Source organism: Salvelinus fontinalis, chromosome 26 (assembly GCF_029448725.1).
Source record: "Salvelinus fontinalis isolate EN_2023a chromosome 26, ASM2944872v1, whole genome shotgun sequence".
Taxonomy (NCBI): Eukaryota; Metazoa; Chordata; class Actinopteri; order Salmoniformes; family Salmonidae; genus Salvelinus; species Salvelinus fontinalis.
The window spans coordinates 28,180,360-28,205,374 of NC_074690.1; the positions used below are offsets into that span (position 1 = coordinate 28,180,360).

The window sequence follows — 25,015 nt, forward strand, 5'->3', positions numbered from 1 at the left end:
AGCAGTACCCATAACCCTGCGTGCTCTCCCTGCCCCCTCCTCACTAATCTCTGACCCTGCTGCTGCACCAATATCTATCTCAGAAAAGGGATGCTTCCAAACATCTAAGAGACACAGAGACAAACACAAGAGAGTTTATCCGTCACAAGACATTAGCAGCCATGTCAGTGGCTGACACATCTGACTTAGTATAGGAGAGAAAACAGCAATAAAAGTATGATTATTCATATTTGAGAAGTCAACAACTAGGCTTACTCATGCTCAGATGTTTTGAAATAGTAAGGCTCTTGCTCTGTGTGTTTGTCAGTCTGACCAGGTAATAACGGTAGCTGGTAACCATACAGCTTGGGGCTGCAACACACAGTGGGTCAAATCCTTTATAAATCAGTCCCAAATTAGTCAGTCAATTTACACAAAGAGGTATTCAGTCATAATAACCTGACACTGAAGGCAAAAGCAATTAAGGTAAAACAATGAATATCGAGTCAAATCTGAAGTTTATTGTTAATGACGGTGTATGATTCATTTACTGTAATGATTCTGTAGTCCTCAATGATTCTTGGAGGGGGAAAAAATCTCCAGTTTTGAAATGTCCTGTCTTGAAGCAGAATCCTTCCTCCTCATCAAGCTTGAGTTCACTGGCTCAATAAGCTTCAGGGCCAGCAGGGGCTGTGCAGATCTAACCCCCGAAACATGTCCACTAACTGTCAACCTTGCAGTTACTCTGAGGACACAACTACCTCCCTTACAGCAAGCATACAAGGAACATTTGGGATAAAGAGCATGACTGAGAACCATAAGAGTTTGATTGAACTTTTGATTGCAGACTGTGTCTGAACTGTTTCAAGTATTTTTCTTCACAAATGATACAGTTAAGAGCATGCACCTACAGACTGCGTGCAATGAAGTGATGCCATTCAATTATCACAGGTTATTTAAAGATGTCTTGAAATGTTACACGCACGTGCACACACACCTCTGTTTTAAAATAATGTGCCTCTGAGCATTTACTCCAAATATAGATTCATAAATAACTGCAGCTCAATCATGGGGATATACGCATAGCTTTCTGCTGTTTGGTGTAACAGTCACAATGACGCAAACACATTTGATGGTGATTTGAGTCAAAATCCCAACACTCAATACTAAAAACACTTGATTGTTAAAAGCAAACAAACAAACGAGTCATTTTCATTTCTTCCGAGGAACCTTGTCTCCAAGTGGTACTTCCTCAATAAGTTTCTGAAATAAAATTAGATGAGAATTGATTAAACCAAGTGACTAAATATTTGGAAAAAACCCAACACCCCTCCACAAGGATCATCAAAGCAAACCTCCAGCATTCGAGGATAGTACGTTACGTGGTCCTCCATCTCCCTCCGGGCATCATCCACTTGGTATCTCCGACAGGCCAAAACCAGCTCGTTGGCATTGAAAAGAGGAGCCGGGTCGATGGAATGGCCGTTGATGAGACTCACCAAGTACTCTCTGTAGTGTTTCCTGGAATTGATTAGGCAAAAAGCAGTTAGTTACATCGAGGCACGTTTTCATGTTTTTCATGGGAACACTCTGTTGTCTAAAGCGCCTTTGGGTCCTTGAAAAACACTATATTGTGGTTGGCAGTGACATACTCGCAGAGTCCTGCATGGCCAGGCTGAGTTTGAGCCCCACAGGCCGAGTCCGTCTGCTGTCCACCCTCATCCTTCTGCTCAATCACGCCACACATCCCTGAGGGGGGGGAGCGAGAGAGAATAAGTAGTACATATTTCAATTTACCCAGTTTTTTATGGTAAAAACTGAAGAACAGATAGAATCTTACCGGCTTGAGTTCCTGGAGGGGTGTCAGTGTTGAACTCAACACACTTGTTCTGCAAATAACAATCAAATTATGAACAGGTAATACAATCCATCTCCAGATATTCATAGAATAAAATCCATTATAACTAGGGCTGTCAGAGTTACCGTATTAAGAATGTGTTAATGCATGACATGTTTATCACAGTTAAATTATTTGAAACCGTTAATAGCATCTCCATTTCTTCACCGCACGGACCCTTTTAAGCAGAACACAATATCAAACACATCTACAGTTAATGCTTGTACCTTTACATTGCTCAAGACCGTGTGCCTCTAGCCAAAATCATGTAAAAGTTATGCCCAATATTACCAGAGCTATGCTTTACATTTTTTCTTTGGATTCATGCGCACGTCATGGGCTGTTTTAAACAACTTGCAATCCGCTATTTTATGGTTTGATAAGAAACAACATTGTTTAGCTAGCTAATCAGCTAGCTAATCAGCTAGCTAGAGAGAGAGAGTGTGGGAGGGACGGCGAGAGAGAGAGAGTGTGGGAGGGACAGAGAGAGAGAGGGTGTAGGAGGGACGGAGAGAGAGAGAGTGTGTGTGGGAGGGAGGGACGGAGAGAGAGAGAGAGAGAGAGGGTGTGGGAGGGAGGGACGGAGAGAGAGAGAGAGAGAGGGTGTGGGAGGGACGGAGAGAGAGAGAGAGAGAGAGAGAGTGTGGGAGGGACGGAGAGAGAGAGAGAGAGGGTGTGGGAGGGACGGAGAGAGAGAGAGAGAGGGAGAGAGAGGGTGTGGGAGGGACGGAGAGAGGGTGTGGGAGGGACGGAGAGAGGGTGTGGGAGGGATGGAGAGAGGGTGTGGGAGGGACGGAGAGAGGGTGTGGGAGGGACGGGGAGAGAGGGAGGGGGGGTGTGGGAGGGACGGAGAGAGAGAGAGTGAGAGAGAGAGGGGGTGTGGGAGGGACGGAGAGAGAGAGAGGGTGTGGGAGGGACGGAGAGAAAGAGAGAGAGTGTGGGAGGGACGGAGAGAGAGAGAGAGAGGGTGTGGGAGGGACGGAGAGAGAGAGGATGTGGGAGGGACGGAGAGAGAGAGAGAGAGAGAGGGTGTGGGAGGGACGGAGAGAGGGTGTGGGAGGGACGGAGAGAGAGAGAGAGGGGGTGGGAGGGGCGGAGAGAGAGGGTGTGGGAGGGACAGAGAGAGAGAGAGAGGAGGTGCGGGAGGGCCGGAGAGAGAGAGAGAGAGAGAGAGAGAGAGAGGGTGCGGGAGGGCCGGAGAGAGAGAGAGAGAGGGTGCGGGAGGGCCGGAGAGAGAGAGAGCGGGTGCGGGAGGGCCGGAGAGAGAGAGAGAGAGAGAGGGGGTGGGAGGGCCGGAGAGAGAGAGAGAGAGAGAGGGTGTGGGAGGGCCGGAGAGAGAGAGAGGGTGTGGGAGGGCCGGAGAGAGAGAGAGAGAGAGAGAGGGTGTGGGAGGGCCGGAGAGAGGGTGTGGGAGGGCCGGAGAGAGAGAGAGAGGGGGTGGGAGGGCCGGAGAGAGAGAGAGAGAGAGAGAGGGGGTGGGAGGGCCGGAGAGAGAGAGAGAGAGGGGGTGGGAGGGCCGGAGAGAGAGAGGGTGTAGGAGGGCCGGAGAGAGAGAGAGAGAGAGAGAGGGTGTGGGAGGGACGGAGAGAGAGAGAGAGGGGGTGGGAGGGACGGAGAGAGAGAGAGGGGGGGGGTGGGAGGGACGGAGAGAGAGAGAGAGAGTGGGTGGGAGGGACGGAGAGAGAGAGAGAGAGGGGGTGGGAGGGACGGAGAGAGAGAGAGAGAGGGGGTGGGAGGGACGGAGAGAGAGAGAGAGGGGGTGGGAGGGACGGAGAGAGAGAGAGAGGGGGTGGGAGGGACGAAGAGAGAGAGAGAGGGGGTGGGAGGGACGGAGAGAGAGAGAGAGGGGGTGGGAGGGACGGAGAGAGAGAGAGAGGGGGTGGGAGGGACGGAGAGAGAGAGAGAGGGCGTGTGGGAGGGACAGAGAGAGAGAGAGAGATAGGGTGTGGGAGGGACGGAGAGAGAGAGAGAGAGGGGGTGGGAGGGACGGAGAGAGAGAGGGGGTCTATGTGTGTAAAGTTGTTGAACAGTAAAGATGGTTAACAGTGTTTTCATAACATTGTTCGACACGTTTAAAAGCTCTTTGTATCCATAGAGCCAGTTCTTTTTTCCTATAGTTAAGTCCTTTAGAATGCCTGAAGCTTTAACAGTACTTAAAGCTGTGTGTGTGTGTGTGTGTGTGTGTGTGTGTGTGTGTGTGTGTGTGTGTGTGTGTGTGTGTGTGTGTGTGAGATAGAGTGTGTGCGCAAGTGTTGAACTTCAAGAACACTGATAAGAGGGAGTAGGGAGCATTTACAGCTGTATGTTACAGTGACTTGTGTTGTTTATGGTGAAAATGCTATGAAAACCTTCTGATGTTGATCATTTTGTGTTTCTGTCCATTACAATCAAATAATATTATGCCCGTTTCTCAATGCACTGCTTTTTTGAAATTGACACATCTTTTAGGGCTAAATTTGAGCAAATATATATTTTTTTATTAATCGCGATGAACTAATGCCATTAACTTAATTAATTATTTTAATCGTTTGACAGCTCTAGTTATAACTGCGATTGTGAGCCAGATAGCTATAACGTTGTTACGGTGATTGTAATGGCGTGTGAGCATCCGTGTTTGTGTGGATGGTGTGTGTGTGGTGTGTGTGCCTACCTGCAGCAGTGCTTGCAGTCTGACAGGCTCCCAGTCCCTCAGGTAGAAGAGACAGTCTCGAGGGTGATGGGCATGCAGGCCTGTCACACTGCACTGGATCACTGCACACGTCTACAGAAGAGGGAGGGAGGAAGGGACAGAATAGGGTAGGGAGAGAGAGAGGGAAGGAAAGAGTGTGGGAGGAGGGAGGGAGTGGGGAGAGAGACCGAGAGTGCAGAGTGAAAGAGACTGGAGGAGGAAAAACAAATTAAAGCGACATTCAAGTCAACTCTCATTGAAACCCCTTGCCAGGAACTAGCACGATCAACGAACACAACACAAAGACACCAAGTCATTTGAGAAGGAACTTACAGTGTGGAAGGGGTTGTTGCATCCGCTGCAGAACTGGTACCTACACTGGGAGCAGCAGAAATGCATACAGCCTCCTTTAGACAGGGCATATTGGAACCTGCAGTTTGGACAGGCTGAGGGGGAGAGCGAGGGAGGGAGAGTACAGACATGAGAATGCATCGGAGGAAGAGGATAAATAGTTTGATTCATTCATTCATTAATTGAAGGATGTGGAGGGACCTAAAACGCTCTGTAAATGGCTCTAACTCTTTGCTAAAACAAGGTCTTAATCAACTGGCTTAGTTCAAGCAGAAGGCCTACACTTCCTCTACGGGAGTGTTGTTCATGACGCTAATGAAATGTGCTGGTTTGGAAGATGAGTAAGTGAGTAAGACCAGTTTGATCTCTCAGCCCAACACCTAGTGAAGTGTCTGGCCGTTCACACCTCTGCAAGTACCTGCCTTTCCTGGTTAAACACTACAGTAGCTCACAATGAGGAGGTGTTGTTTCATTTAGAAGGTGTGTGTGCTGTGTGTCTCACTGATGCCGTTGTCGCGCAGGTATCCGGCCAGGCCTTGCCTCTGGTATTCTGGGTCATTCTCTCTCTTCCAGGACTGGTACTGTTCACATGACAGACCACCGTGCTGAGACTCCCACTAGAGGGCACACGGAGAGAGAGATGAGGGGATAATGGAGTGAGATGGGGCTCCAGCATCTTTACTCTAAAGCCAAATATCATCTCCTCATAGCCCCAATTAATTGCACTTTCTGATTCAGATTCCCTCACACACAGAGTTCATGTTTCACACTTACAGGTTTCTTGCATTGTGCACAGAAGCTATTCCTGCACTGGAAACAGGTGACCTTCAGTTGGTCTCCATCATAGATGAACCCATAGGAGCACTGGGGGGAGAAGTTATGAACAGAAGACAGGGAAGTGAAGAGGAATACTTCAACAGTTTTTTATTTTGTTTTACCTTTATATAACTAGGCAAGTCAATTAAGAACAAATTCTTATTTTCAATGACGGCCTAGGAACAGTGGGTTAACTGCCTTGTTCAGGGGCAGAACGGCTGATATTTTACCTTGTCAGCTCAGGGATTCGATCTTGCAACCTTTTGATTACTAGTCCAACGCTCTAACCACTAAGCTACCTGCCGCCCCGTTTAAGAGCAAGTACTGGTCATTTTTAGCTCGTGAAGATGGGTGTAGCATGTCATAATTGTTTTTTTACAGCCTCAATGGGGATTAGCAAAAATATATTTTTCCTTTGCCTTTGTATACATAGGATACTGGGATTTAAACTCACATGACTACACCAGAGGAACTTGGGGTCCTTGATGAGAGCTTGTTCAGTCAGCTTCTTATGAAACAGATCATATACCTCTGGCTCCAGACACTCCCGCAGCTGCGCACACACACACACACACAGGAAATTATTATTACAGGTGTAGCCATCATTATAGACAGTACCTCACACACCCTGAAAACACACTGACACCTGCATTTTGAAGGGAAAGAAGCCTCTGAAATCCAGAAAATTGGGCTTCACTCTCGGTTTCTTCTCTCTTCAAAGACAGAATCTGAGGGAGATTTTGTGTGAGGTTGTTCTCTGTGTGATGTACTACCTGGATGTCCAGGGTGGAGAAGTAGCTGTTGAGGTGTTCGGGGTCGTTGATGTCAGGTTCCCAGCAGACGGGACACACCATGTCTCTGATGTGCTTGTCTCTCACTGCTATGGTAAAGTGCTGCTGGAAGCAGCCACAGCACACCGAGCACTGACAGGAGGTCAAAGACTGCATCTGAAACAGGAAGGGAAGTTGAAGAGAGAGAAAGGTGTATGAGAGTTGTGGGGGGTTAGATACTGCAAAAAACACACAGAAAAGCTTCTACTTCATTTTGAACAAAGGCAAGCTAGTGCTGACATGCACGCAAACACCCACAAGTCCCCCAAAACACACACGAGAGAGAGAGAGAGTACCTTGCTGTGGGGAAAGTCCGATAGGCAGATGGGGCACTCTTTGGCCAGCACCCGGCGGATGAAGTCTCGGTCTTGTGACTCGCGTACGGCCTGTACTACATCGTCCAGGGAGTAGGGGGCGGTGCGCTCCTGCAGCAAGGACAGGGCCAGCTCACAGCGGCCCCAGCTGGGCAGGTCATACACCGCCAGCAGCCTCCGACACACACGCTGGTCCCAGGGGGAGGGAGGAGGAAGAGGACAGAGAGATCAGACCAGTGGAGTGGGCCAACTGATGCAGAGGCATGATGAAAGGAGAGATATGCTTTACTACAAAATAATGCTTTTCACTGTAAAATATACATTTACATGAGAGATCAAGCAACTGTCAGATGATTGAAGAACATATGTTGAAGAACATGTATGTATGTATCTGTGGACCTTTCTAATGGTGATAGTTGTGAGCACATTATCATCAATATAGCTATTCTCTGTTCAGCTAAATGTATGGGCCGAATTTTTTTATTTTATTTTATTTTTTTATTTATTTTATTTTATTTAACCTTTATTTAACCAGGTAGGCAAATTGAGAACACGTTCTCATTTACAATTGCGACCTGGCCAAGATAAAGCAAAGCAGTTCGACACATACAACAACACATAGTTACACATGGAGTAAAAACAAACATATAATACAGTGAAAAAGATAAAAAAATAAGTCTATATACAATGTGAGCAAGTGAGGTGAGATAAGGGAGGTGAAGGCAAACAGATATATGTATAAATAAATAAAAATATAAAAAGGCCATGGAGGCGAAGTGAGTACAACACAGCAAGTAAAATAAAAACTAAAAAAAAAAAACACTGGAATGGTTGGTTTGCATTGGAAGAAAGTGCAAAGTAGAGACAGAAATAATGGGGTGCAAAGGAGCAAAATAAATTAATAAATAAATACAGTAGGTAAAGAGGTAGTTGTTTGGGCTAAATTGTAGATGGGTTATGTACAGGTGCAGTAATCTATGAGCTGCTCTGACAGCTGGTGCTTAAAGCTAGTGAGGGAGATAGGTGTTTCCAGTTTCAGAGATTTTTGTAGTTCGTTCCAGTCATTGGCAGCAGAGAACTGGAAGGAGAGGCGTCCAAAGGAAGAATTGGTTTTGGGGGTGACTAGAGAGATATACCTGCTGGAGCGCGTGCTACGGGTAGGTGCTGCTATGGTGACCAGCGAGCTGAGATAAGGGGGGACTTTACCTAGCAGGGTCTTGTAGATGACCTGGAACCAATGGGTTTGGCGACGAGTATGAAGCGAGGGCCAGCCAACGAGAGTGTACAGGTCGCAGTGGTGGGTAGTATATGGGGCTTTGGTGACAAAACGGATGGCACTGTGATAGACTGCATCCAATTTATTGAGTAGGGTTTTGGAGGCTATTTTGTAAATGACATCACCGAAGTCGAGGATTGGTAGGATGGTCAGTTTTACAAGGGTATGTTTGGCAGCATGAGTAAAGGATGCTTTGTTGCGGAATAGGAAGCCAATTCTAGATTTGACTTTGGATTGGAGATGTTTGATGTGGGTCTGGAAGGAGAGTTTACAGTCTAACCAGACACCTAGGTATTTGTAGTTGTCCACATATTCTAAGTCAGAGCCGTCCAAAGTAGTGATGTTGGACAGGCGGGCAGGAGCAGGCAGCGATCGGTTGAAGAGCATGCATTTGGTTTTACTTGTATTTAAGAGCAGTTGGAGGCCACGGAAGGAGAGTTGTATGGCATTGAAGCTCGCCTGGAGGGTTGTTAACACAGTGTCAAAAGAAGGGCCAGAAGTATACAGAATAGTGTCGTCTGCGTAGAGGTGGATCAGAGAATCACCAGCAGCAAGAGCGACATCATTGATGTAAACAGAGAAGAGAGTCGGTCCAAGAATTGAACCCTGTGGCACCCCCATAGAGACTGCCAGAGGCCCGGACAACAGACCCTCCGATTTGACACACTGAACTCTATCAGAGAAGTAGTTGGTGAACCAGGCGAGGCAATCATTAGAGAAACCAAGGCTGTCGAGTCTGCCAATGAGGATGTGGTGATTGACAGAGTCAAAAGCCTTGGCCAGGTCAATGAATACGGCTGCACAGTATTGTTTCCTATCGATGGCGGTTACGATATCGTTTATGACCTTGAGCGTGGCTGAGGTGCACCCATGACCAGCTCTGAAACCAGATTGCATAGCGGAGAAGGTGTGGTGTGATTCGAAATGGTCGGTAATCTGTTTGTTGACTTGGCTTTCGAAGACCTTAGAAAGGCAGGGTAGGATAGATATAGGTCTGTAGCAGTTAGGGTCAAGGGTGTCCCCCCCCTTTGAAGAGGGGGATAACCGCAGCTGCTTTCCAATCTTTGGGGATCTCAGACGACACGAAAGAGAGGTTGAAGAGGCTAGTAATAGGGCTGGCAACAATTTCAGCAGATAGTTTTAGAAAGAAAGGGTCCAGATTATCTAGCCCGGCTGATTTGTAAGGGTCCAGATTTTGCAGCTCATTAAGAACATCAGCTGACTGTATTTGGGAGAAAGAGAAATGGGGAAGGCTTGGGCGAGTAGCAGAGGGGAGGGCAGTGCTGTTGTCCCGGGTAGGGGTAGCCAGGTGGAAAGCATGGCCAGCCGTAGAAAAATGCTTATTGAAATTCTCAATTATAGTGGATTTGTCGGTGGTGACAGTGTTTCCTATCTTCAGGGCGGTTGGAAGCTGGGAGGAGGTGTTCTTATTCTCCATGGACTTTACGGTGTCCCAGAACTTTTTTGAATTTGTGTTGCAGGAAGCAAATTTCTGCTTGAAAAAGCTAGCCTTGGCTGTTCTAACTGCCTGTGTATATTGGTTTCTGGCTTCCCTGAAAAGTTGCATATCACGGGGGCTGTTCGATGCTAATGCAGAACGCCATAGGATGTTTTTCTGTTGGTTAAGGGCAGTCAGGTCAGGAGAGAACCAAGGGCTATATCTGTTCCTGGTTCTAAATTTCTTGAATGGGGCATGCTTATTCAAGATGGTGAGGAAGGCATTTTTAAAAAATGACCAGGCATCCTCTACTGACGGGATGAGATCAATATCCTTCCAGGATACCCCGGCCAGGTCAATTAGGAAGGCCTGCTCGCTGAAGTGTTTCAGGGAGCGTTTGACAGTGATGAGTGGAGGTCGTTTGACCGCTGACCCATTACGGATGCAGGCAATGAGGCAGTGATCGCTGAGATCTTGGTTAAAAACAGCAGAGGTGTATTTGGAGGGCAAGTTTGTTAGGATGATATCTATGAGGGTACCCGTGTTTACGGAATTGGGGTGGTACCTGGTAGGTTCATTAATAATTTGTGTGAGATTGAGGGCATCAAGCTTAGATTGTAGGGTGGCTGGGGTGTTGAGCATGTTCAAATTTAGGTCGCCTAGCAGCACGAGCTCTGAAGATAGATGGGGGGCAATCAGTTCACATATAGTGTCCAGAGCACAGCTGGGGGCAGAGGGTGGTCTATAGCAGGCGGCAACGGTGAGAGACTTGTTTTTAGAGAGGTGGATTTTTAAAAGTAGAAGTTCAAATTGTTTGGGAACAGACCTGGATAGTATAACAGAACTCTGCAGGCAGTCTTTGCAGTAGATTGCAACACCGCCCCCTTTGGCCGTTCTATCTTGTCTGAAAATATTGTAATTGGGGATAAAAATGTCTGAATTTTTGGTGGTCTTTCTAAGCCAGGATTCAGACACGGCTAATACATCCGGGTTGGTAGAGTGTGCTAAAGCAGTGAACAAAACAAACTTAGGGAGGAGGCTCCTAATGTTAACATGCATGAAGCCAAGGCTATTACGGTTACAGAAGTCATCAAAAGAGAGCGCCTGGGGAATAGGAGTGGAGCCAGGTACTGCAGGGCCTGGATTCACCTCTACATCACCAGAGGAACAGAGGAGAAGTAGGATAATAGTACGGCTAAAAGCTATGAGAATTGGTCGCCTAGAGCTACCAGAGCAGAGAGTAAAAGGAAGTTTCTGGGGGCGATAAAATAGTTTAAAGGAATAATGTACAGACAAAGGTATGGTAGGATGTGAATACAGTGGAGGTAAACCTAGGTATTGAGTGATGATGAGAGAGATCTTGTCTCTAGAAACATCATTGAAACCAGGTGATGTCATCGCATATGTGGGTGGTGGAACTGCAGGGTTGGATATGGTATAGAGAGCAGGGCTAGAATCTCTACAGTGAAATAAGCCAATAAACACTAACCAGAACAGCAATGGACAAGGCATATTTACATTAAGGAGAGGCAAGCTTAATCGAGTGATAAATAAGGGTCCAGTGAGTAGAGGTTGGTTGGGGTCGTGGCGATCCAGACAGCTGGCCGGGTATATGGCTATCGGTAGCAGCATAGGATGGAGGTCTGTTTGTAGATACCTCGTGCGTTTCCGTCGGTAGGTTCCGTGTAGTGGGGTTTTGTTCAGATAGCAGCCGATAAGACAGCTAACGATTAGCGGGCCTCAGATGAGCGTTCAGGTAACGCCGGGACGGAGGTGCCGGTTGGATAAATCCCTCGGGCAGATAACGTCGGCAGTCAGTCGTGAAGGCCCGGTGGGGTTCCGTATCTGCAGCAGCAACAAAGAAGCGGGTCCGGATGGTGATGGAACTCCTCAGCTGGCTAGCTCCAGCATGATTTGAGTTAGCTCCGGGGTCGACGTAAGCCAATAGTCACACGGTATGCAGCTAGCTAGCTGCGAAATCAAGGTGCAAAATAGAGGCTGAGGCTGCGGTTGGAATCCGGGGAAACTGAGAGAAAAAAAGTCCCGGAATGCTCCGGTCCGAGTCGCGTTGCACTAAAGTGCCGGTAGATTATCGAGCTAGAGGAATAGCTGATGACCGCAAAACGTGGGCAGCTGAAACACCAACGCTAGCCAGCAAACCGGCTAATTTCGGGGCAGCTACAGATTAGCTTCTGGCTAGCTATCGGAGTAGCTTCTGGATTAGCTTTCAGGCTAGCTTCTGAATTAGCCCCTGGCTATCTTCCACGATGGATTTTCAGATTGAGGTGAATAGTACTTATTGTAATTGGTGAAGCGGGTTGCAGGAAAGCTTTTGCAGGAAAGCTTTTGTAGTTGAGTTCTTGGATAATAAAATAAATAAAAGATATGTGAAGAAAAGGTGTAAATATATATATATACAGGACACGACACGACAACACGGAAAAATACGTCTGAACTGCTAAGCTACCTTGGAATAAAGCACATAGTGCAGTTGAGTGCCCCAGTGTCCTACCTGTTTGTCGGGGTGGTTGATGTCGATGGTGGGCTCGGGCTGGTCGCTCCACATGCGCTGGTGGAAAGGCTCCATGAGGGGTCGCTGCAGCAGAGACAGAGCCCCCCGCACCTCTCCCCCGTTCTGCCTCAGTACCTCCTGACACCGCGCCTCGTCGGTGAACCCCAGAGAACACAGCTCCTTCACCTGTACATGACAGGACAGGTACATGAGAAACCAAACCCTTCTTTGAGTGTTAAAAGGCTAATTCAGGATTCAAAATAGTTCCTAATGGAGAATCTCCATTGAAAGTATGTTCTAGTCCAGGACTAGGCTTAATACAGGTCTGGGAAACGTAAGTAGAGTTCAGCTGGGAAAAGTGCCAGTACAACTGACCTTAGACCTGTTCTTAGACCTGGGCAATATACCTACTGCCCTGTCTCTCACCTTAGCGTGTCTGTCTCTAAGAGACTGTCTGGCTGCTCTCTCAGTTTCTCCCCCTGCAGACAACCAGGCCATCTTGGCCTCAGCCCTGGACAGGGTTACTCCTCCCCCTCTGGGCTGCTCCTCCTCCACACCAGTATCCTCTGCAGTACCAGTCTCGTTGGAGAGCCCGTTCTGGTTCAGTCCTGTTTTCAGGTCTGCTGCTCGAGACGACGCGGCCATGGCACAGATCTGGTCGAGCAGGTGAGGTAGCTCCGCTTTGAGCCAATCACAGGGTAGGATGTTGCCGTCCCCGGATACGCGCATGCCTGTGTACACCTCCTCTGGACTCACTCCTTTTTTCTCTCCATCCTGAGAGAGAGAGAAAGAGAAATAAAGACAAATCTGTCATACATATTGCCTAGGCCTCAGCTGCTGCTACTCAATCACACTGTATGAATAAGTAAGAGGAGGTTATTTTCACACATTTGTTTTCTGAAATCTGTAGTTTTAATATTCCTGCAACCAAATCGCCAAGCAATGGTACAATAAAGACTTTTCTGAATCTAAATCTTAAATTTGCTAATATCTTGTAATATTACTAGTGGGATAATGTGATTACACACCATATTATAGTTCTACAGAAAGCCTTCACTTACTCTAATAAGCTCAATCAGCTTTAGCCCCTCCTCCCTCATCAGTTTCTGTCTCCTCAAATCAGGGTCCTCCATGGGCGGGTCTTTGGGTTTGACGGACAGCACAGGAACCCTTTTGACCTGGGATGGAGGGTGGAGTTTGACTGGCATTTTGGCGGGCTCGGGACGAGGAAGGTCACACATCTCACACACTGACGCTGGAGTGTAATTGACATAAGTACAGAATTGGCACACCCACTGCAACAGAGAAATAGAGAGAAGATGGGAAAAGAAGAGAATTGACATGAGCTTAGAGACTCACGGGAATAGAGGAACAACAAACTGTTTGATGAAGGCAGAATCCAAAACGTTAATTTCAACTCAAATGTGCTGCTCCTGCACTAACAGTAGTTTACCTGGCTGTCTGGGTCTCCTGGCATGCCCAGTACTGGAGCAGCAGGCCGGTTGGGCGTAGGAAGGGGGTGTGTGGGGGTTGCAGGAGGCTTGGTGGCCAGGCGAGGGCGCTCACACACCTCACACAGGATACTACTGCCTGCGTTCACTACCGTACAGCTTTTACACTGCCACTCTGGTGACATACATAGTGAAAACACACTCAACACAGGGCTCTGGAAGAAGTGAATATGAACTCATCAACAACTTATATACATCTTAAGAGTGTCATTACATTTTCAGACAATAAAACAAGCATATGAAGTAAACACAGAAATAGAGAGGAGTGAGACTGATTGAAGTGGAGAAAAGGCAAACCACCACTATTAAAACACATACACTGTTGGTTGGGTGTGTGTGTGTGTGTGTATACTGACCAGTGATGGTGAAAGGCTGTGCGAACTCATCCTTAGCAGGGCCAGAGGAGGCCAGGCGTGGCCTCTCACACATCTCACACAGTATGTCCTGGATGGAGTTGACCCTGGTGCAGTGGGTACAGTGCCATGACGGGAGGGAGCTGCTGGGAGAGACAGAGGAAGTGAATATTGTGCCAAACACACAGAGCACAGAGACAGATGCATTTTCAGCAGTAATCACCACCTATGAAAATGTATCGATTTTCTTCCTTTACTGTGCAGTTTTGCTTTCGTCTTATTTGTCATGTTTTACCTGTGGTTCTTTCGCATTTTAGAGGATGTCACGACAGTCCTGTGGTGATTGGCTCGTTCTGCAGAGGAGTGGTACAGTCTGTCACATTCCGTACACAGCCATTGGACACAAGAGTTACAATGGGCAGCCACTGGGAATATAGCACAGATAGTGCAGTTGCCTGCAGGGGAAAAGAAACGAGAAAAGGTGAAATGTACGTTTCAGGTGTTAGAAATATACACAACACACACACAGTTTTGTATTGCTATCCTTGTAGGGACCAAATAATTGATTCCCATCCAAAATCCTATTTCCCTAACCCTAAATCTAACCTTAACCATAAGCCTAAACGTAACCCCTAACCCTGACTTAAATTCTAACCCTAATTGTAACCCTAACCCTTAAACCTAAAATAGCATTTTTCCTTGTAGGGCCCGGCAAAATGTCCCCCCCAAAAGTTCCTTGTTTTACTATCCTTGTGAGGACTTCTGGTACCCAACAAAAAAATGCCTTTCCACAGTTCTAACCTGTGTGTCTGGTAGAGATGGAGGTTGAGGTTGAGGCGTTAGCGGTCCGTACTGGAAGAAAGGCACTAGTGGGAGACTGAGACAGGGAGGACAGAGACATGTATAGGGGCTGGCTCTCTCTCAGGCTGGAGGGAATAGCTACTGTATCAGACATCGGTCCAAAGTCATCCTGGAATCAGAAAGGAGATTTCAGTCATCTGATGGCAGTGGACACCAACAGACACAAAACCACACATATATAAAAACCGTGTGAAGCAGAGAGAGGCTATTAGGGCGAACTAAAAACAAGTAGAAGGCAGAGAGGAAGAGGACAGGTTATGGGAGAAAGGAAAAGGAAAAATACCTTTTGGTTCAGTGATGGGATTATTCTCTCAAAGAACTCTGGGTGGGGGTGAGCTTCCTGTGAAAACAACAACGACTCGGTACAACTGATTTCATGAACCTCTGAAATATTTCAGAATAACCGTCTTTGAGACGATGCCATTGGTTCAGACCTTGATGAGCATGTCCAGTTCCATGCGTAGACTCATGACCTCCAAGGTGACCGCTGCGACCTTCTCAATGTCAGGCTCCACGACCACATCAGGGAAACTCAGGCCGTCTGGCTGCTGGTTGGAGTAACCATAGAGACAGAGCACTGCCCTTCCTCCCTGGGGTAGAACCGAGGAGAGGAAAGGAGATAGAGGGTTTCATACAAAAATGTTGACATAAAATTTAGTAGAGTTAATGGTGTGTGAACAATTAACTTGATCAAAACGATAGTAAGCTATAGACTCAATCAGTGTTTCCCAATATTAATTTAGCAGCAAATCGTTGCTGCTACTCCAATATATATAGGATGGTAAAATGTTTTCAGTGTAAATTTAAATGACTAAAACCAAATATAAAGTACATAGAAAAGATAATGGAGCTATATATTTTTTTAAATAAGATCATCTTTGAGAACTCACAATCACCAAAAGAAAAACTAAACGTTCTGTGAGAATCAAAAATTCCAAAAATGTCAAGGCATGGGGCCTCCATTGATTTTATTTACAATGTTTGAGTCACTCAGATACCATAAGACTTATCTCTCTCTGCCCTATGGTAAAATGTGTAGAATTGCCAGAAATTAGCTTAAAAAGAACAACATTTTGTTTCTGCGGTCAAGAGGACTGCCACTAAAATGTTAGGTCAGAGACCGCGACCTATGCCCCCCGCCCCCCCAGCCGCTACAGACTAACTTTGCCACTGCTGCTGAAAGAAATCCTCGGGGAAACACTGTATTGAACTAGGCCTATATCAACATATTGCCAATAAGTTTATAGTGATAAGGTAGTAGACAACATATCATTACCCAGAATCTAACCTACCTGTATTGAAGACATCCTCACCTGAATGGCATCTACTGTTGCTCTGAAGACGGGGTTGTTGTGCTTGACAGTGCGCCAGTACTTGGGCCTACTGGAGCTGGTGAGATTACAGCCATACTTCTCCAGAATGTTCAGTGCTGTGGACAGTCTCTGCAGGGAACCTATGGTCTGGCAGGAGAGAGAACAAAGATAAGAAGGTTTGATACAGAAAGAGGTTGACAAAAGAATTGACACTGAAAAAAAATATTTAGCACAATTAAAGAGAGAAATCAAAGAAATCGGTAATCAAAGAAATCGGTAATGCAGACATTGTCATCCTGCAAGAAACCTGGTATAGAGGAGACGGACTCACTGGTTGCCCTCTAGGTTACAGAGAGCTGGTAGTCCCATCCACCAAACTACCAGGTGTGAAACAGGGAAGGGACTCAGGGGGAATGCTAATTTGGTATAGAGCAGACCTAACTCACTCCATTAAATTAATCAAAACAGGAACATTTTACATTTGGCTAGAAATTCAAAAGGAAATTATCTTAACAGAGAAAAATGTCCTCCTGTGTGCTATCTATATCCCCCATATTTTAATGAAGACAGCTTCTCCATCCTGGAGGGGGAAATCAATCATTTCCAGGCCCAGGGACATGTATTAGTCTGTGGCGACCTAAATGCCAGAACTGGACACGAACCTGACACCCTCAGCACACAGGGGGACAAACACCTGCCTGCAGGTGACAGCATTCCCTCCCCCATATGCCCCCCTAGGCATAACTATGACAACATAACCAACAAAAACGGGTCACAACTCCTGCAGCTCTGTCGCACGCTGGGTATGTACATAGTCAATGGTAGGCTTCGAGGGGACTCCTATGGTAGGTACACCTATAGCTCATCTCTTGGCAGTAGCACTGTAGACTACTTTATCACTGACCTCAACCCAGAGTCTCTCAGAGCGTTCACAGTCAGCCCACTGACACCCCTATCAGATCACAGCAAAATTACAGTCTACTTGAACAGAGCAATACTCAATCATGAGGCATCAAAGCCAAAGGAACTGAGTAACATTAAGAAATGCTATAGATGGAAGGAATGCAGTTTGGAAACCTACCAAAAAACAATTAGGCAACAGCAAATCCAATCCCTTTTAGACAACTTCCTGGGTAAAACGTTCCACTGCAATAGTGAAGGTGTAAACTTGGCAGTAGAAAATCTTAACAGTATATTTGACCTCTCAGCTTCCCTATCAAATCTAAAAATCTCAAATAGAAAACCGAAGAAAATGAACAACAATGACAAATGGTTTGATGAAGAATGCAAAAATCTAAGAAATAAATTGAGAAACCTGTCTAACCAAAAACATAGAGACCCGGAAAACCTGAGTCTACGCCTTCACTATGGTGAATCACTAAAACAATACAGAAATACACTACGGAAAAAGAAGGAACAGCATGTCAGAAATCAGCTCAATGTAATTGAAGAATCCATAGACTCTAACCAATTCTGGGAAAATTGGAAAACACTAAACAAACAACAACACGAAGAATTATCTATCCAAAATGGAGATGTATGGGTAAACCACTTCTCCAATCTTTTTGGCTCTATAACAAAGAATAAAGAGCAAAAACATATACATGATCAAATACAAATACTAGAATCAACTATTAAAAACTACCAGAACCCACTGGATTCTCCAATTACTTTGAATGAGTTACAGGACAAAATAAAAACCCTCCAACCCAAAAAGGCCTGTGGTGTTGATGGTATCCTTAATGAAATGATCAAATATACAGACAACAAATTCCAATTGGCTATACTAAAACTCTTTAACATCGTCCTTAGCTCTGGCATCTTCCCCAATATTTGGAACCAAGGACTGATCACCCCAATCCACAAAAGTGGAGACAAATTTGACCCCAATAACTACCGTGGAATATGCGTCAACAGTAACCTTGGTAAAATACTCTGCATTATCATTAACAGCAGACTCGTACATTTCCTCAATGAACACAATGTACTGAGCAAATGTCAAATTGGCTTTTTACCAAATTACCGTACAACAGACCATGTATTCACCCTACACACCCTAATTGACAACCAAACAAACCAAAACAAAGGCAAAGTCTTCTCATGCTTTGTTGATTTCAAAAAAGCCTTCGACTCAATTTGGCATGAGGGTCTGCTATACAAATTGATGGAAAGTGGTGTTGGGGGTAAAACATACGACATTATAAAATCCATGTACACAAACAACAAGTGTGCGGTTAAAATTGGCAAAAAACACACACATTTCTTCACACAGGGTCGTGGGGTGAGACAGGGATGCAGCTTAAGCCCCACCCTCTTCAACATATATATCAACGAATTGGCGCGGGCACTAGAACAGTCTGCAGCACCCGGTCTCACCCTACTAGAATCCGAAGTCAAATGTCTACTGATTGCTGATGATCTGGTGCTTCTGTCACCAACCAAGGAGGGCCTACAGCAGCACCTAGATCTTCTGCACAGATTCTGTCAGACCTGGGCCCTGACAGTAAATCTCAGTAAGACCAAAATAATGGTGTTCCAAAAAAGGTCCAGTCGCCAGGACCACAAATTCCATCTAGACACCGTTGCCCTAGAGCACACAAAAAACTATACATACCTCGGCCTAAACATCAGCACCACAGGTAACTTCCACAAAGCTGTGAACGATCTGAGAGACAAGGCAAGAAGGGCATTCTATGCCATCAAAAGGAACATAAATTTCAACATACCAATCAGGATCTGGCTAAAAATACTTGAATCAGTCATAGAGCCCATTGCCCTTTATGGTTGTGAGGTCTGGGGTCCGCTCACCAACCAAGATTTCACAAAATGGGGAAAACACCAAATTGAGACTCTGCATGCAGAATTCTGCAAAAATATCCTCCGTGTACAACGCAGAACACCAAATAATGCATGCAGAGCAGAATTAGGCCGATACCCACTAATTATCAAAATCCAGAAAAGAGCCGTTAAATTCTACAACCACCTAAAAGGAAGCGATTCCCAAACCTTCCATAACAAAGCCATCACCTACAGAGAGATGAACCTGGAGAAGAGTCCCCTAAGCAAGCTGGTCCTAGGGCTCTGTTCACAAACACAAACACACCCCACAAAGCCCCAGGACAACAGCACAATTAGACCCAACCAAATCATGAGAAAACAAAAAGATAATTACTTGACACATTGGAAAGAATTAACAAAAAAACAGAGCAAACTAGAATGCTATTTGGCCCTAAACAGAGAATACACAGTGGCAGAATACCTGACCACTGTGACCAAAACTTAAGGAAAGCTTTGACTATGTACAGACTCAGTGAGCATAGCCTTGCTATTGAGAAAGGCCGCCGTAGGCAGACATGGCTCTCAAGAGAAGACAGGCTATGTGCACACTGCCCACAAAATGAGGTGGAAACCGAGCTGCACTTCCTAACCTCCTGCCCAATGTATGACCATATTAGAGACACATATTTCCCTCAGATCACACAGATCCACAAAGAATTCGAAAACAAATCCAAATTTGATAAACTCCCATATCTACTGGGTGAAATTCCACAGTGTGCCATCACAGCAGCAAGATTTGTGACCTGTTGCCACAAGAAAAGGGCAACCAGTGAAAAACAAACACCATTGTAAATACAACCCATATTTATGCTTACTTATTTTAACTTGTGTGCTTTAACCATTTGTACATTGTTACAACACTGTATATATTTAATATGACACTCGTAATGTCTTTATTGTTTTGAAACTTCTGTATGTGTAATGTTTACTGTTAATTAGTTTTGTTTGTTTCACGTTTGTGTATTGTCTACCTCATTTGCTTTGGCAATGTTAACACATGTTTCCCATGCCAATAAAGCCCCTTGAATTGAATTGAATTGAATTGAGAGAGAGGGAAAATGAGCTCTGTATTCCAAGATGTAGGCTAAGTGAAGGTGAAATTTGATATGGACATAGTTTGAGTGTGTGCTCGAAACAGTAAACTAACTAACCTCTTTCCTGTTGTTACCGATGCTGTTCTCAATGATCATGGTCTCAGCAGTGATGTAGTGGTATTTGGCTGACGGTGGTAAGGGTATGTTGGCCATGGCTAATATTCCTGCCCGGATCTCCAGCACTGAGCCAGTGGAATGTAGACAGGCTTCCGCATGGCATCGTACCTCCTCTAGCTGGTTTGAAAGTATACTGGCCATCCTGGAAAAGAGATATCATCATCATCATCATCATCATAATCACACAGATCAGATAGCAAATCATTGTGGGCACTGACACACCACATGCAGCATTGATGAGCAGTGGCAAGATTCTTGCCTTACTGACATCCATTCATAAGAGGTTAGCTGTATGCCCTGACAGTGTGTCCTGCTGTTAAACCGCAAGGATCAGTCATATCAACGGACACACATAGCCACCAGAGAAACACTGATTTACTTATTATGCAGTACTCAATATTTCCAACAACACAATGAGTAAACTAAACGTTGTTGTAGCAATTATAGCAAGGTTCAAGCCTACAACTGCACCTATGTATAAATACTGTCATATCCTCTTACCCAGTGCTTTCGTTCAGTTGTCTACACTGACAGCCATTGAATCACGATGAGATATCAATTCATTAAAAAACAGGTGCTTTCAAAACACCATGTTACGCACGCATCTCAACACAGACCTGTTCGCTAAAAAACTAAAATACGTCTTAATTCAATTCCAAAACCAGCAGTAACAGGGTCGAAAAGTATAACTGCAGTCTAGCTATAAATGTAAACAACTGCATGAGAAAAATGCCGTATTCTGCCTTGCGCAAAGAAACGAACCTCCATGCATCGCCATTGTGTGTCATAACCATAGAGAATGATAGAGACCTCTAGTGGCCGAAAGGCCATTCTCAGCCTGGGCAGCGCATGGGGGGCTTCCACCATTTGGATGGTGTCAACTCATAGGCAACAACAAAAAACAGTAAATAGTGACAATACTGATGTCATCCACGTATCCCCAAGGAAAACTCCCGATAGCACATGACGCCAGAAGTATTTGAATTGGAAACATGCCATATTGCTGAATGGCACCCAAAAATCGCTAAGGATCATGGTAAAAGTGGTCGTAACTAGCAAAGGATAATTGTCGACCCTGCCTGAGAGTCAACAGGAGCCTCCTTGTAGCCTGCTGGCCTGTGATTGGTCTGTGTCAGCACATGGTCCTGTGTGATGATAAATGTAGTAGTCAGAAGGTTTCCATATATCTCGATTTGTAGCACAATTTAAAATAATTCACTGTGGGGTCGAACTTGATCATAATAAAAACATTTTAGAGCCCAAAACGGCTGTCAATGTTTTTTGGGGGGCCTTTCTGACTATTGTAATTTACATAGGCTTTCTAGGGTAGACAAGGGCTTTTGGTACCGCTACGTTGCTACGCAGTAGCCACCCAGCAGAGCTTGTGACTTCATGCTCCAGACCGGACACTGGGGGCCTTTGTCAACTGGGTTCGTGGGACTTCCAACTTCATTGGCTGATCCCTTCTGATGACCCTGTTGGAGTCATGTCTGACCAAGTCATCAGGAGGGATCAGTCAAAATGGAGATGACATTTTTTAAACATTTTAGTCATTTAGCAGACGCTCTTATCCAGAGCGACTTACAGGAGCAATTAAGATTAAGTGCCTTGCTCAAAGGGCACATCGACAGAAATAACCTCAATGGCGCTGCCCATGCTGTCACAGATGCTATATTGGCACAGATACAAAGAGGAGTTCATCTATCTATCTCTATGGCCATAACCTTATTCTCAAAGAGAGATCAGGGGAGCCAAAATGGCTTGGTTTGAAGAAACGTCGTAAAGCTGATGCGGTACACGCATTTTTGTAGTTTTGGTGCCACCTTGTGGTGAAAATGACTAATTGCCTAATTTGACTGTCAGCTCACAGTTCGTTACACCCTAATTGGTGTGGGATGCGCGTGTTGCAATGGCCCACGCACCGTAGGTGATACAGCTGATGGGGAGGGTGAGTAATGGGTGAGTTTTGTTTTGCTCTCGTTTAATATACGGTCTCACTTTTCCCTGACCATTACGTTCACGGTTAGGTTTGTAACGTTATGTCTTTATTAATTTTTAGTCACCTCATTTTCATGTGTTTAACGCCAATGTAATGGCATATACTGTACCTATATTTCTTGTTGTTCATGGATGCAGTCAGATTGTTGCCTTATTGGAAGGCTTAGCCTCTGCAGCTCACTACCAGTTTATACACTGACTTGGGACCACAATAAAATGATGTGTGTAGGCTAACTGACATTTTAACTTTTAGTTTCCTCTTTGCAGTAGAATTGTGGTGTATAATATCCTGTGCTGTCTTTCTGCCCCTGACAAAGCAATGGAAGGTTATTTATTTATTAGCCATCTCAGTTTGATAAATTGAAAAATTACTCATTGATTCTTTGTGATGGATGAAGTGTCAAGTCAATCAACTACTGTATTTTCTCACTTGTCTCAAATATGAATAATCCTTCACACTAAATGGGAGTTGGGCAACCACACCGTATAATTAATCACACAAGGCCATTTTTCTATGTTCAACCACCAACTCAACCATTTTATAATATGTATCAATGGAACATCAATCCATATGGTCTTCTCCCATCAGGTAAAATGGCTACTTTCTTCAAAAATCTTTGTCAATTCATTTGTGTCATGTAATTTTCTAATAGAATTCTAATATTTTCTCTCTTTCAATTTCCAGCTATGCCTTATGGGCGTCCATATATGGCTTCATATGCCGTATCTGGGGTATGTGGCTCCACAGGCGCCGACACAGCCTGTCGAGTACAGTAGGATGTTTAACCCCCACATCTCCTCTGCAACCTATGACGTCCAGTTCTGCCACCACTACCAGCAGCAGGCCTGTGTTGTGAGAGAATGTTTGTTCTGAGGTTCAAACTTATCCCAGCCACACAGTTCACAAGCTGATCGACAGCCTGGACAGGCTCAGAACCAGTGAGAACCTACCTGGAGACAGGGAGTCCCTAATCTCAGACGAACGTGTCTTCCCCTGGGACGACCGTGTCTTCCCCTGGGACGGGAGTGTCTTCCCCTGCCTCTGCCACAGAGACAGCCCCAACAGGGTAGGATGAGGCCGAGGGACTCTCCTCTGCCCAGCAGCGTATTCAATGACTCCACTAGTACAGTGGTGGGCTATAATGCAGAGTCCAACCAGAGCCGCCTGGAGGAGCTGGCCAAGCAATACCACTCTGAGAAGCTCCACCTGAATACTGAAGAACCTTGGATAGGCCAGAGAACAGAGGGTCCACCAGAGGATGTAAAACATGACTGTGGGGCCTTGAACTGAACTGGGCTTCACATGACCACCACTCACTTGACTGTCTGGCTCCGTGACAAGGTTCTGATTCCATCCCACTCTGCTGAGCTGAAGGACCCTGTTTAAAATCTGCTGTGAGGACCACAATGAAGTCATGAAGAGCAGGAGCAGTTTGGGGAAACCCTGACCTAATATATAAATTCACTTGCACACCAAGCACATTATAATAAATTAAGACACTCGTAATGTTTGAATAAGTGTTACAAAAATAATATCTAAGGCAGCAGTTCAACAACTTGCTGTACAGTTGATGCCTGCATTTCCAGTGCTTGATTGTAGCCTTGATGGACGCTGTGCATCGATCCTAATCACAGCCTGGGCTGCAGCCTAACCGAACTATACTGTGACACTAACCCCATGTTGACCAGCAGACCAAACTGGACCTGGGAGGGATAGGCTCAGTCTACTCTACAGCATTTCAACTCCTCTTACAGTGTCAGTGTATTGTTCACTGAGGGTGAAGCCCAGGCAATACAAATATAAAGCAGTGGAAATGCAATTTCTTGGTGAGAGAAGATGTTTGGCTTCAAGTGCCAGCCGAAGTTTACATGTCTCGTTTTGTTATTATGCAGATATTTTGAACATCGCTGTGTAAACTTGCCTGCACAGTGTTGTCAATAAAACCTTACACTTTTAAAACCTGTTTTTTCATTTTACATTAAGAGTACAGGGCTGCATTCATCAACATGGATAATAGATTGATGCTTCAGTAGTTTCATGAAAGCTGTGGTTAGTGTTCTACAGATTGGATCAGTAATTGAAACGTGTTAGGCCCAGCATAATTAGCCTTGCAATCTAGGTTGTACGAATACTTCTAGATAATCACATGCATTCTTTATTCTGACATTAAATTAAGACTTTTATGAGGGAAATGTTGCATGTCTTCCAGTAACTTGTACACACCCCTGAAGTTTCACCTTCATTTTTGGAGAATAGAGACAGTAAACTCAAAACTATTTTGTAAAGCAAATGAAAAATAACTACAGTATAACAAATCAGGCTTGTTATTGAATGACTCATAGCTTTAATCAAATTATTTGGCGGATTAGGAAGAACTGTTCAAATGCATGACCTAATTGAGTTTGGAGGGGTGTACTGTAAAGGCAATACTCTAAGTGTCGGAAAGATATGTAGCATTTAGATTAAAGAGAGACCAGTGCTTGACTTGGTTAAGGAGCTGAGTACCGGCACCTCACATGTTTTACTACTGGAGCCCCTGTTCCTCTTGTAGATTATTAGCTCAAAAGTATTGTGGAGCTCCTGCACCTAAATATAAACAGTACCGGCACCTGTTCTAGTCCAAGTCAAGCACTGGAAGAGATTCATAAAATGGGGTGAGGGTTGACTTTTGATGTGTGCTTATTTTTTCAGAATGACTGAAATTACCGAATCAGCTTGGAAGTAAAACTGTTGTTTCCGAGACATCCCAGGAACTGTTTTTCAAACTGAAACCACACCTTTGGTAATCATCAACTTAAGGCCAGGTGTGTCTGGCTCACACTTTTAATCAGTTTGTTGTGAGGCAAGT

At 45.2% G+C, this 25,015-nt stretch overlaps 1 protein-coding gene across 4 annotated transcripts; it reads right to left on the reverse strand.

Moving 5' to 3' along the window:
• Nucleotides 1-480: 480 nt before the first annotated feature.
• Nucleotides 481-20,959, reverse strand: LOC129824049 (E3 ubiquitin-protein ligase RNF31-like). 4 transcript variants are annotated; one of them, XM_055883334.1, is made up of 23 exons: nt 20,670-20,959; nt 20,109-20,310; nt 16,120-16,266; nt 15,241-15,396; nt 15,090-15,146; nt 14,747-14,915; nt 14,241-14,400; nt 13,949-14,091; nt 13,535-13,707; nt 13,143-13,376; nt 12,508-12,855; nt 12,082-12,267; nt 6,838-7,044; nt 6,485-6,658; nt 6,166-6,264; nt 5,670-5,759; nt 5,398-5,512; nt 4,878-4,990; nt 4,527-4,637; nt 1,820-1,868; nt 1,632-1,728; nt 1,335-1,500; nt 481-1,242 (listed from the first exon to the last, which is right to left on the reverse strand). In XM_055883334.1, the coding sequence occupies exons 2-23, from the start codon at nt 20,307-20,309 to the stop codon at nt 1,192-1,194; spliced, it is 3,246 nt and encodes a 1,081-aa protein (XP_055739309.1). In that variant the 5' UTR covers nt 20,310; nt 20,670-20,959; the 3' UTR covers nt 481-1,191. The 4 variants fall into 4 exon arrangements, with proteins under 4 accessions (XP_055739309.1, XP_055739308.1, XP_055739307.1 ...); XM_055883333.1 differs by having other exon boundaries at nt 13,949-14,088; nt 16,099-16,266; XM_055883332.1 differs by having other exon boundaries at nt 16,099-16,266.
• Between the last annotated feature and the right edge of the window lie 4,056 nt (nt 20,960-25,015).